Below are 13,569 nucleotides of genomic sequence, written 5' to 3'. Positions count from 1 at the left end.
ATGAGTGGTTGTCTAAAAGTAGCTATATCGTGATTTAACATGAAAACACAGGGATACCGTTGAATGTGACAGACATGGTCCCATGGTGTAATGGTTAGCACTCTGGACTTTGAATCCAGCGATCCGAGTTCAAATCTCGGTGGGACCTCATCCTTTTGAACCAAAATAAATTAAAAAAAAAAAGGTCATGATACATGAACTACGTCTGTTGAACCCCCATAGATTTACACCCCTAAATTAAACCCCTACACCCCTGAAATAATACACTGACACTGGAGCACATATCTTACAAAGTTGACTGAAACTTTGCAAATATCTAAAGGGTGTATTAAGCTTAATTTTCAATAAATTTAGTTAGGTATGTTATGCATACGTTACGCAAAATAAATAAATCAAAAATGTTGTTTCAATATGCTATATCATACCTCACCTTTGTTGAGATGTACCTTAGTTGTACGTTTCCTTTAATTTAACTGTCTTGAGGTTGAAGCTGGCAGACTGTAGACCTTTTGATCACACATATGGATATAACAGGTGGTTCATTAATTGCAAATGTGCTTGAAGCAATGTGGTGATGGCCACATACCAAATCAGATTAAGAAGCAAAAGGGACAGTGTTTTGTCTGGCAGATGAGCTCAGAGAAGCTCAAGTAAAAAAAGATGTGGGCAGTATTTTTACACGTTTTTAAAAAAAAATGTTTATAGGAGTTAGCTTAGTCTGTTAAATGCAGTAGAGCACAGCGATACGCAAAAGTAAATAGAAGAGACAAAAATTGACCACACATTACAATGACTGTACAACCTCTGAGAAAAAGATGGTATTAGTGGTTTCTTTCTGAAGCCAGCAATTAAAGATTAGTTAAAGGTTTCATAAGATTATAAATGTTAGCTGTTCAAAGCAAATAACCAACAAGGACTTAAATGATGGAGTCTGAAGAAAATTTTTAAATTGTAATTGACGAGTATTTGAATAATGAAGCACACACTTAAATCATTCTGTTTTATTACTTCAATTTTCATCACATTTTTTTGAACCATCTCAGGACTAAAATATATTACTTCTTTACATAGAAATTCATTATAAAAAATAATGATTGTGCTTAAACCATCTAAATACTGTTTTATAGAAAACAAGCATATACCAAATAAAAATGTAAATAGAAAAAATGTAAGTCTTCACACAATATCAAGTCTTTGGCTTGAAGTCAAACTCCCTCTTTAGGGTAAATCCTTAACATGTGTAATTTATATATCTGGAATATGAGGACTTTTCAAAACCTGCTTTCTTATATATATATATATATATATATATATATATATATATAAGTATATATATATATATATTCATTATTGCAACACTGCAGATATGAACGATCTCATGTGAATGTTCTTTGATGCCATATTTTCTAGTAAGGCGTTTTATGATGTATAGCTTTAGAAAACATTTAGATAATACTATTTTGTCCAAATTATTTACATTTAATTCTGCATTAAGGCTTACCTCATACATGACAATGCAGTTATTAGCATGTAGATGTAGGTTTAGTCGTTTCTTATAGACTAAAGACTTGTTTCAATATTTTTTTAGCAAAGAAAATACTGATTCTTACAAAAACATGATAATACTAGTTTACTAGAAAGTCACTTTCTCCTTAAAGAATCAAAACACATAACTTCCAATACTCTTTGGCACATTAGAAAAATGCTACTTAACATATTTTCATGTATGACTCTGACATTCTAGTGCATTGTTGATGACCATATGAACTCTCTGTTGGCTTAATATTTTGATGTTGAATTAACTTCAATATAGATTAGCATGTGAAGTTTGTTGTGCATTATTTTAATTTTTATAAATTTCTTTTGGATAAAAAAGTTGCCAAAATGATAGAGCATTTCCTCTTTAACTGTTCACTCAGTAAACTGTTTACTATGCCTGTCAGAGAAGTCATCAGTCAGAGTGAATCTGTCATCAAACAGTCATACAGCCAAGCACAATGGTGCACCTGTACAAATACACACACACACACACACACACACACACACACACACGCACTTCATCAAAAATATGTCACAATCAAACTAATGTTTCCCCCAGGTTCCCCTTTAAACCAGGGTGTGTGCTCTCTCATCTGTGTAGCTGTGGTCCCAACATGACTTTGTTGATAAAGTTGACAATGGCTACAGCCGGCTGCTCGGGGTCCATCTCTGCAAACAGGTGGCAAACGTTTTCTGTAGCACTGCCTGTCCGCCTCGCCACAAAACCAAACATCCTTCAGCCAAAAGGAGACACAAGCAGTCAGAAAAAAGACAGTAGATAGAAAAGAGAAAGAGAAAAAAAATCCACTCCACCAGATCTGATTGTGATTAATTGCCATGCAACGTAGCACATTGATTTTGTCGACAATATAACTCACTCAGGACATAACACACATTATAAGCAAGCACTTACTTGCTTGAAGTGCTATCAGAATTAGTCCACCTGAAGCATGGGTGCATAAATAGAGACACAGACAAAACAATGGGAACATGAATAACAAAGACATGGAGACTGCAAAACAAAGACTCAGCTCAGACGAGCGCTTTTAAGATAACCACAATGCAACCAAAGAGGCAGGCAAATCACAGAGAGCTTATATTTCTTAAATATAAGTCAAATCAAAAAATCTTTGTACAGCAACAGAAAATACACTATTGGTTTTAACTGAACATAGTCAGCAGTCCCAGCATATTAAAAAAGCCATTTCTGTTTTAATTTTGAATGACCAACCTCTTGTCTTGCGGATCAAGACTGCTGAAAGTCACACTGCTGATTGGATAGTGTCTCCTGAAAAATACCCTGTAAACACAAGCAATACTTCAGCTCACGGTATATGTGTGTGACACAACAAGAAACACTTTTTTAAAATAAAATATCCAGGATTATCCATTTCAATTTAAGACAGACGTCAAAGATGTAGCCTACCTTCTCTTGCTGTCTGTCAGAGTGATTCCCTGAGCAGACACCTTGAAGTGGACGACTGTTGCCACTGGACGTGGACTCAGAGCCAAAGTACACTTGGTTGCCTTAGAGACTGCCTCGGGGCCCGTCAATGACTCCGTTTCCACAGAGTTCAGGTAGAGCACGTTGCAAGCTTGTTTTTAAGAAAGACATTTAAATAAAAAAAAAGGTGTGGTATAATAGGTCTGTCTGTCTTTGAAAATGTGACACTCTTGCAGTCTCTGCTGGTCAAAGGGGAGAACTGCAACTAATGTTGAAGAGGTCCTCAATTGAAGATTAAATTAAAGATTGAGGACCTCAATATGAGCATAAACCAAACAAGCACATGTATTACCTGCTCCTTGTTTAAGAAGGTCAGCTGCTGTGCTGGTGTTTGTCGCACTCTGCACCTCCTGAAGCTCACCGACGAGGTCTGAAACATCATTGTCAGTATTTAAAATGATCTTATTAACAAGGATCCATTCAGTATTTGTTGTTTTAACCCTATATTCTTTATATTTTTGTTGTGAAAATTACATTACATATAATTTGGGCATAGAAACTACGACATCTTAATGTATAAAAAACATCTGACCTTTTTCTGGGATGCGAAGCGCACATGGCAGAGAGATGGGAGTAATTGAATGCTGGTACACAAGGGCAGATAAACTTCCTGAGATAAAGACAGAAAGAAGACAACAGTAGAGCAGATCAGGATTATAATGCACCCAAGGAAAGAAGATCTTAGGAAGACATCTGAAGAGAGAGTAAATAAAAAGAGGCCATTTCAGTGTCTCAAACATTGCTAAACATATGAAATATATTCTGGCAGTTGTGTCTCTCACATAACTGACCGAAGTAGGACTCGTTCTGACAGCCTTTGATCTTCACTCCCCGTTGCCCTGTCTCGATGAGGAAGTGTCTCACCAGCTGTTCAAGAGGATCCCCTGGGATAGAAGAGGGAAGGAGGAGAGAGGTGAGGATGAAAAACACGACTGACTTTCTTTCTGCAGCGCAAACTCTATGAAAATACATGAACAGAAATAAAGTATCAGGTTGTAGTTTTTTGATACCTTTAAATCCCAGATGTCTCTTTATTTTGATTCGGCTACTTGGTCATTTTTACTTGATACATGAACAGAATCAGTGCTGTAGTGGTGCCTAAAGAAGAGGGTATTTCTCCCAACGTTTTTTTTTAATTTTTTTAAGTGTCCCGTACAGCAGAGTATAAATGCCCTCTTCTATAAACAGCGACATGTAAGACTGCACTTACATAGTTAGTGTGTACCAACCAATTAGGGACTTAATAGGGAGATCTCTTCAACAGCCTCGGAAAAAACTGCACCACACGACTAAATATTGTCAATCAAGAAGAGAGTGTACCCTATGGAGACTGAAATAAGTTGATATACCTGTGCATATCCTGCACTAGACCACTGAACAGAAGACATCTAAAATGCACAAAAGCAGAATGTCTATTAAAACCTGCTTTACTCTGTAAGTACAACTAAAAGCAAAATCAAACACACCTTCACAGAAAAGCACGAGAATAATATTCAGGGTTGATGCAAACCAGACCGAGTTATAACTCAGTTTTAGTAGCCCTGACTCAAATTTGATGCTAACATTAAAATTTGCATACTTCAACACTGACACTTCAAACTAAAACAAGGATTGGTTATGTAACTACTGTAATTTAAACATTAAATGCATGAACTTGAATGTGAAATGTTAAAAGATTAATTTTCTTTCCATGTATAACAGCATAAATGCAAATTAAAGCAAAGGAAAACAGATGCAGATGGATCAGAAACAGCTTAATATGTAAGAAATCTATTAGTTATTTGTGATATTTGGCATGTATTTTGTACTCTGCCAGTGAAGATAACTATTTAATCGTCCCATTTAGCTACAATAAAATGACAAGTAGCCAGCATGCCAATCCCTTTGCTGGTTACATACATCCAATGTGTTTGTCTTCAAACTTTACTGGGCTTTCCTGAAAAACTTGTGAAAGACAGTGTATAATGACTTGATTTAAGATAACCTCTGTGCCAAGGAAATACAATTGCACAAAACCCTGGTCTACTAATTATGTTTATTGACTAGATTGCTGAAACAAAGGAATGCTAGATTATTTTTTGCTAGTGTAAGCCCTGTCTTGAATGAGAGCTATGACCTGCTCTTAACATGATTACCTCTGATACCTGTGGGCCATTTTCCTCAGTTCGTAACCTTACCTAGCAAAAACAAATATTGGATGGCAGCCTGGTACCCTGAAACAAATCAGCTAAATCATTTACAGTCACTGAATATTCCAATATTTGCATCCATGCTTTGGCTACTGTAAGGTTTCAAAAAAGCCCATTGGAAGCTAGCTAATTGCTATAAATAACATGTTATGATAGATACCTTTAATGCCAATGATGTTGGCATTAGGAGGCGGGGTGGCAACTTTGAGGGCAAGGCCGTAGGCCCCCTGGAAGGAGTTGCTGTCTCTGATGAGGAAAGTTCCTGGTTCTTTATCCTTTAAAACAGCTATGGCTGCAAGACAAAAGGCATAGAGTAGGAATGTAAAATTCAAAATGGCGGAGGTCAAGCTGCTTGTGATTAGGTTGATAATCATGAATTAAAACATTGCTCATCCCTTGTACTGAACTTAAAGCCTCACCTTGGTCTCTGGAAATGCCTGGCTTGTACCAGTACTTTGAGCTGTCCTGGACAAACTTCGCATTGACCCTGATATCTGAGTCATCCCTACAGCTGTATGGTGCAGACCCCCGTCTCTGCTCCCCCACAGCGGAAGAGAAACTAACATGGTGTGTTGGGGAAGGAGCAGAGGAGACCCGGAGTAAAGAGTTGTGTCCATTCAGGGATCCTGCTGTGCTTGAAAGCCGTTTCTTCTCTGGGAGCGGGGGCTGGATGGCGGGGATGGTGATGGCAGTGTACCCAGTGTATGGTACATGCGGGACGTTTAGTAATGGGTAGTAATAGGATGCTAAGGGGAAAGTTGGTGTATTATATCCATCGGGCACAGGTGATGGTGGTTTGGTGTCTAATAAACCATCTCTGTCCGGAGTCAGTCTTTGTCCTGCTGTGTCTGAAGCTGATGTTGAGCGCTGAGGTGACGACTGAAGGTCAGGGGAGGCAATAGGAGAATTTGGGCAGGTGTTGGAAGGGCTAGAGTTTGCAGAAGGGGTCATGGATACACCTCTGCTGCTATCGAATGGAGAATCAGTGGGAAGGTTAGAGCCATTGAGTTGCACTTGGACTGGGGTGATGAAAACAGTGGCATAGCTTGAAGACTGCAATTGGTTGGTTCCTCCTGGATGCCCTTGGATTTTGGCTTCTCTTGTCATACCATCAGAGCAAAACCTTTGCTCATTTGATGCTTGAGTGGAGCTTATGGATATGTTGGAACTTTGGCTTTGCATTTCTCTTGGTAGTGGTGACATAGATTGGCTGCCATTTGAGTTGGGCTCATGTTGTGTGGGGGTTTCTTGGCTTTGAGGAGGGCTATCAACAGGTATACTTTAAAAAAAGGCAAAACATAAAAATGATTACTGTAGGCTTTCATTTTCAGTATTTGTGGATGTCAAAAACAAAATCTACACTAACCTGTCTTCTGTGTGTGTTGGACTGCTGCTACCAATGATTGTGTAGTCAGGATCAGATTCCACTCCTGCCGTGCTTGACTGGTCATTGGAGTCGGATTTACCTTCTGAACACTCGGATATGTTATCTTTCATGTCAGCCTTGGCTTGTTCCACTTAAATAGAGATGATATGAACGAGAAAAGACAGAGGTATAAAAAAGAAATAAACAAGTGAGACAAGCTGTAACACACATGCTTTTTGCATGTTCAAAGACACTCCATACAGTTTCTATCTAGAGTTCACCTGTATTATGCTCAGTGTGCTGCTGGTCTTTAGATCCAGAGGGGTTCTCGGGCAGTCTTCCTCTGCCTGGTGAGGGGCTATTAGCAGGCAGGGGTGAGGCTGATCCAGAGTGATACCCTGAGGCGTAACCCCGGCTCTCGTGGCTCTCTGCCGGGGAGGACTGATGAGAAGAGCAGGGACAAGAATGGCGAGGCTGTGGAGGAGTGTGGTACCCACTACTGGCTCCATCCCGCACATCTATTAGAGACTGGGGGCTTGGGTAGCCCTGGTGGAGTGCCATGGCATATCTAGGTTGCTCTGGGTTCTGACCTTGACCCAAAGGGGGCTGGCAGACATGAAATGCTGGCATGGTTGATTTACACTGCCAGATTTCTGCCTCCCTTGCCACCTCCCATGGATTTTCACTTTCCCACAGCGGAGTTGGCTCTCTGGCTCGTCCTTTGGACCAATGAGGGTTTTCCAACTGGTCCGGGTTCAGTGGACTGAATGTTCTCACTGAGGCGGACTGGTGCTCTCTCCTGCTGGAGCAGTCCCGACAGGAACAACCAGAGGATGGTGCCGGAGAGCCAAAGAACATTTCCCTGTAGGGACTGGAGGGAAGTGATTGATGGGAAAGATGAGAGGCTGGATTGTGGCTGGAGTAATGGAAGAGATGGCACTCTTCCCCAGTGCAGAGTCTGTTTGTGGCTGGTAGGGTGTGGCTGTGTTGGTGGGTGTGTTCAGGGGTGGAGAACGGGTAGCAAGGCCTGTGGAAACAAGGCAGGGGTGGGGGTGGGGGTGGACGCTCCCATGGTAACTCTGGTAAAGGATGAGAACTATGACGATGGCAGAGTTCCATATGAGTTGAATGAGGAGGCGGTGACATGGATTTGGATGGTAAGGCCGGCAGTGTTTGGCTTTTTGGGTTGTTTTTAATACTGCTGCACCGGCCGAGACAATGATTGTTAGAAATGCAGGGTTCTCTTTCTCTCTCCCAACCAACTTCGCCACACTTTGTACCTGCTCGACCGCAGCAGAAGCGCTCTCTCCTCACACCCCCAGGACTTGACGGGTCTCCATCATCTAAAATAGCAGTCTCTCTATCCCTCTCTTTGACTCTAGTTTTTTCCTTTGATCCATCTTCCCATTCTCCTTTCCCTGATGGGGATTTAGTGTCTCTTTCTGGTTGGTTTATGGTGTTTATCAAGTGATCACATGGGACTGAGGAGCGTTTAGAGTCAGGGATGTAGTTGAGAGGCTGGGGCGGGCTCGGAGGGTGTGGCTTGACTGTTGGGCTGCTTGTGAGGCAGCTATTTGTTGACGCTGCGGAGGCAGTCGAACCAGGTCCTCGACGCTTCCTCACCTGGGCATACAGGCTGCCGTCCAGAGGGCCTCTTGTATGACAGATATCTGGAAAAGAGATAGATTGATAGATCACTTTTAATTCAAAGATAACTTTACACCTGTGTGTTTATGTTTCTTACTTTCCATGCTGTCTTGATGATGAAGGTTGAAGTTCTCATAAGAATCCCACCTGACCACAGGGTCTGATGTGTTGTAGTCGACTTTAATAGACACATCGTTTTTGCAGTATTCTCGACCTAAAAGGCAGCCATTTTATTATGAAGTGTCGTGAATGTATTGAAAAAATACTAAAAGATGAAGTAATACACCAAAAGATGCAGTGACAGACAGCAAACAGCCGAGAATAATCACCTTTCATTTTTTCTGGCCCATTGGAGAAGATAAACTCCACTGTAGCATCGGGAGGGAACCTGTCATCTACAAAAAGAGCAGCACAAAGGCAATGACTAAAATATCCAGATTGTGTCTTAAGAGACTGATAAAAACAGAGGAAAAATTGGGGTTTGTGAAGTAGGAAAACCACGTGAATAAATAAAGAAACTTAAAAAGGATACTGAAACACTAGGATGATAGAAACACTATGCAGATGCATTCCAAAAAGAGTTTCTTTTTTCTTTCCTTCATGTGCGTTTGTAATATTAATCATATATTGTATTCATGCATCAGCCTAAAGCACTTAGAGCTATTCACATGAGACTTCTGCTTACTTAACCATGTATAAGCAATTCAGTCTCATCTTAAGTGATAATGTCATTTGTCATCTGAATCAAAAGACACACAAACACCACAATGATCTGAAAAGTAAGTGGGTTTTGAATTATACAGTCATGTTGACCAAAGAAAGAAACATATTATACAGCAGCATTGTTCCATTTGTATATATGCTTAGGATATATTAAATTCTAAAGTATATTTAAGCAGTAGTATTGTCTAAAAAGCCTACTGGCTGTGATATATTACCGTAAATTCCGGACTATAAGCCGCTACTTTTTTCTCACACTTCGAGCACTGCGGCTTCTACTCCGGTGCGGCTAATGCATGGATTTTTTATGGGGGACAATGAGCTTCTGCCGCAAAAACATTTGACTTCGTCACGTCGGATCTTAATATCAGTCATTTTGCGCTTCATGCACGCACCCTCATGATGGAAAACACACGGAGAAATACATATGATGCAGTTTTCAAGTTAAAGGCGATCGACCTGGCTGTCAAAGAAGCTAACAGAGCTGCTGCACGTTAAGATGACACTGACAGCGACAACAGAGACTGAGGAAGTGAGTAATGAAGTCATTCTGAGGCAGTGAATGGATGGACTTTTTCTTGTGAAATATATTACGGTCATCTTTTTCATCAGCCGTGTTACAGACACCGTCGGCCAGGCTTCGTATTGTAACGGTTCATGTTGTAAAGTCAGTAGTTGATAATGTGTTCATAATTCCGATTATGTGGAGAGTCAGTGAATGCACCAGCGAGAACGTGTTGAGTGGCTGTATGAGAGAACGCTGGGGGAGAGAGTTGGATTGTTACGGCAAGTGATGTGTTGCTCTCTGCTGTAAACGGCGTGGTCACGGCCGACAGTGATCGGGTTATTAAAAGTTATTATTTGAACGCTCTCGTCGTCCTTTAACGTCCGTACGGACGCTACAGTATTTGCGGATGTTACCGGTAGCCTAGGTCTGTGTAAATAGCTCTTGTTATAGCGTGGACACCTGCGGCTTATAATCAAGTGCGGCTTATATATGTACAAATACATTTATTTACTTATTTTTAGCCGGTGCGGCTTATATCCAGGTGCGCTCAATAGTACGGAATTTACGGGTACTTCCAGATTCCAGAATTACTATACCCTTTCCTTTGCTCTCTGCCGTAATGCCTCAGTAATGTTCAAAAACTGAAAATGACTCATTCTTACATTCCAGGCATTTCCCTAGAACCTGAACAGACCCTTTATTATATACCTGTGCATGCCATGTCCAGTTCAGTCTTCCCAAACCACAGCTGAGCTCCATGAACAGTGCATGTGTGGTATTGGACTCTAAACACAACCTCCCTCTCTGCTGACCGACTCCGTCGGTGGTAACACTTGACCTGCAGAGAGAGATGAATGATGTATGAATGCCATTGACATCTTGGTGGAAAAGCAAGAAAAACTGTTTATCTGCTTTGTTTATGGGTTCTGTTGCTTTGAATCATATGTTTCAGTCTGTTTCTTTGTAAGTCTCTGAGGAATATGAAGCCTTTCAAGCATCTCAAGGAGTCATGCAAGACAGCGCAAGAAAATAATTAAGTGTGCATTTTCATATTCTACAGAGGATTTGTGGCTTAAGTGGTTTAAAAATAATCCAGCACTTTTCAAAGGCAATGACTCAAAGTGCATCAAAGTCAGCAGTTTAGTAACTGGGAATAAAAGCCTTCGACTGCAGGATTTAGCTATAAAACAATTGAGGTTTTGCAGTTATTATAGTGATGATCTGTATGTGTTGGATATAGTGTTCAAAGGCTTCCAAAAAAACAGGTCAAACAGACATACAGGTCACATTAACTTTTCCTCACCATGATGTCTCCCTTTAATAACAGCGCTGGCTCCATAGTAACACACAGTTTCCGGGCCCTGGAGCTTTGGGGATCACTGGACACACACACACACACACACACACACACACACACACACACAGACAGACAGACAGACAGACAGACAGACAGACAGACAGACAGACAGACAGACAGACAGACAGACAGACAGACAGACACACACAGAATTGAAACAAATCACAAAACCACACCAGATAAAAAACAACCCAAACAACATGATCACATATTATGCAAAACACACTTTGCCATGTCTTTCGAACAATATGTCTTCCTCGCCTGTCTACAAACCCCCAGTTCTGAAAAGTCCATCCTATCCATTTTTTCTCCACTCTTGATGAAATGTGTGCTCAAACAGGCCGTTTGGAGATTTTCCCTTCATGACATCACAAAGGGCAGCAACTCATCCCCCAGGTGGATGACCCTCTGATTCTACCATAAACAATAGGCGTGGTGCAAGAAAGCCAGAGCCACCCCAGCCCTTTCAGGTGGGCGCAGGCGATAACAGCTCACTTGCATTTAAAGCTACAGATACAGAAGGTGTTTATAGGCATGATAAAAAACAGGATCACAGTGGAGTTTGAACAAGAAACCTCATAGAAATGTTTTGGAGACTTGCTGAAAAAAAGAGTATATCTGACCTTTAACATAAGCACAGACTGGCCTACACCTAAACACAGACTGCGGTCAGTACGAGTAACACCTCTCAGTTAGACAGTGGAAAGAAAAGCATCCGCTTGCATGACTTTTTATACTTACTATACACCTGAAGTGTACACCAGCTGTAAAGACTGGTAGATTTTCAGGAAGGGGTAAAATCCTGAAGAATCAAAAGACAGATTATAAGAAAAAAAAGATCAAGTCATTTATAAAGAAGCAAAGACTGCATTTTTTTCCTATTTATGTTAGACATTGTTTAATATATTTTTTAAACTTACTTTAATACCAAAGCTAAAAAAAAGTGTAAAAACTCAAGATGAAATGTTTGGCTTTTTTTGTGTGAAACTGACCTCCTCCTGTCTGGAAGTTTGGCAATGATGGGATGAGGATCTGATGGAGGAACAGGGGGCTGCTGTTCATTTTGATGGTACCTGACAGTAAACCTCCAAAGTAGTAAATGTACCTGAAGAAGAGAGAGATGATGACACAATATGATAAAAAAAAATGCAGCACAAAAAGAGAGAAGACAATTCGAAGATACTTTAGGGTGTCTGACCTGTTCTGAGAGGGCTGTAGGGAAGAGGAGACTTTGTCTTCACAGAACTTTCTCATTGCCAAAGTGGTGAGAGCCTGGTCCGCTCTGTGGACAGAAGCATGTGTGCAATATTAAATGATGAAACAACATCCATGCAATAAATGTTTCTGTCTGTCATTGTTGACTTTTTCCGACATTTTAGTCTCTTGTAAAATTACTGTTTTATTGACATTATGGCTATTTACATTTTCTCAGGGTAAAAAAAACATTAATTGTATGCATCTGGATCTTTCTTTCCATTTGCAATTTTACACTTACGACTGTTATCTGGGCACAGAAAAAACATCATCTATGTCAACTCTGGCTTTGTGAAATTGAGTCGTATCATTTTCAGACGTATCAACAGATGTATGTTGATTTAAAAGAATATTCCGAGGGTTGTTTGATTGCAATATTATCTTCCAACCATACAGTTAATGTGCTGACATTACTATTAGTGAGAGGTGATCAAAGAGGGTATTTTGCCTTGATGGCAGCACATAAAAACGTTGTAGAGATATGAACAAATTTTAGGGTAAAAATGGAACTGTGATAGACGTAGATTCAGCATGCATAATTGGATCATCAGACATGTTGGTATTTGCGTGCCATGTTAGTTCAAGATTACCCAGCTGATATCTTGCTGTAGTGCATGTAGGCAGCCACGATGACCCCCGTCTTCCCTTTGTGACCCTGTCAGACATCAGATTAAAATGACCATGAAACAGCTTTCCTTTACTTTTCTTTACATTTGTAACCAATCAGGCCATCACATCTGCATTCAGGTGGCACTGACCTTACAGTGGAGAACCACCACATTGAGAGGGTCAGTGGTCAGCCAGGTCTCCATGGCTTTACAAATAGCACAGATCTGCTCCAGGGGCGGAGCATGAAGATCAGGCCAGCCAAAGTCCTGCACCTGGACGGCAAAATAATTCAAACTATGATTTGTAATTCACTCATGATTCCACTTATAGTTTAAAAATCTGTGATCCTTTTAAAATGATTTTACCTTTGGGTTGAGTCTGGTGATGTCATGTCTCTTCTCTGATAGATTCAGTAGCTAAAAAGTCAGACATAAAAACATTGTCACATATCGTTTTTTCCAGCATCCGCATGAATGAGCAGGAAGCAGTTAAATGAACATTATGGTTGTTAATTTAATTACAAAAAAGACTAATATCTTTTGGATAGTTACACAAGCTCATGATTTTTTAAAAATACATTGTAGTTCCAGCCACACCGTACAATTATGTATTTATTTTAGGAGACCTGGGTTTTTACATTTCTTGTTTACAGTTTGATGACTTACTAAGAACTTGTCTTGGTGCTTGGACTTCAGCATTGAGGCCACTTCCTGAAGGTTTGTGCGGTACCGCTGCTCCTCCAGGTCTGGCAGGAAAAAGACGGAGATGATCCTCTCTGTGATGTAGGTGAGGTCAAAGTCATAGTGACGCTCCATCACATGCTCCATCACTTTTTCCACACTTTTACTCCTGGACATTTTGGAGAGTGATTGTTTT

General features: G+C 40.4%; 1 protein-coding gene across 3 annotated transcripts in view; it reads right to left on the bottom strand.

The window, feature by feature from the left end:
* Positions 1-698: 698 nt before the first annotated feature.
* The window catches only part of LOC306822341 (tensin-2-like), a 29,947-nt gene continuing 17,076 nt past the window's right edge, over positions 699-13,569 (bottom strand). For 2 of the 3 annotated variants that reach the window (XM_079341298.1, XM_079341300.1), the window contains 22 exons: positions 13,359-13,542; positions 13,059-13,109; positions 12,843-12,965; positions 12,675-12,739; positions 12,029-12,112; positions 11,823-11,935; positions 11,572-11,632; positions 10,777-10,852; positions 10,182-10,311; positions 8,575-8,640; positions 8,343-8,459; positions 6,880-8,268; positions 6,599-6,749; positions 5,652-6,511; positions 5,393-5,524; positions 3,835-3,927; positions 3,576-3,653; positions 3,336-3,413; positions 2,966-3,134; positions 2,771-2,839; positions 2,453-2,482; positions 699-2,273 (listed from right to left, as the gene is read on the bottom strand). In XM_079341298.1, coding sequence (XP_079197424.1) covers positions 2,129-2,273; positions 2,453-2,482; positions 2,771-2,839; positions 2,966-3,134; positions 3,336-3,413; positions 3,576-3,653; positions 3,835-3,927; positions 5,393-5,524; positions 5,652-6,511; positions 6,599-6,749; positions 6,880-8,268; positions 8,343-8,459; positions 8,575-8,640; positions 10,182-10,311; positions 10,777-10,852; positions 11,572-11,632; positions 11,823-11,935; positions 12,029-12,112; positions 12,675-12,739; positions 12,843-12,965; positions 13,059-13,109; positions 13,359-13,542 — 4,264 coding nt within the window. In that variant the 3' untranslated portion in view covers positions 699-2,128. The remainder of the gene's footprint in view (positions 2,274-2,452; positions 2,483-2,770; positions 2,840-2,965; positions 3,135-3,335; positions 3,414-3,575; positions 3,654-3,834; positions 3,928-5,392; positions 5,525-5,651; positions 6,512-6,598; positions 6,750-6,879; positions 8,269-8,342; positions 8,460-8,574; positions 8,641-10,181; positions 10,312-10,776; positions 10,853-11,571; positions 11,633-11,822; positions 11,936-12,028; positions 12,113-12,674; positions 12,740-12,842; positions 12,966-13,058; positions 13,110-13,358; positions 13,543-13,569) is intronic. The other variant, XM_079341299.1, reaches the window with a different exon arrangement.

The sequence above is a fragment of the Symphodus melops genome (assembly GCF_947650265.1).
Source record: "Symphodus melops genome assembly, chromosome: 4".
NCBI classification, from domain to species: domain Eukaryota; kingdom Metazoa; phylum Chordata; class Actinopteri; order Labriformes; family Labridae; genus Symphodus; species Symphodus melops.
Note: the sequence above shows the minus strand (reverse complement) of the source record. Positions and strands in the feature narration are given on the sequence as shown.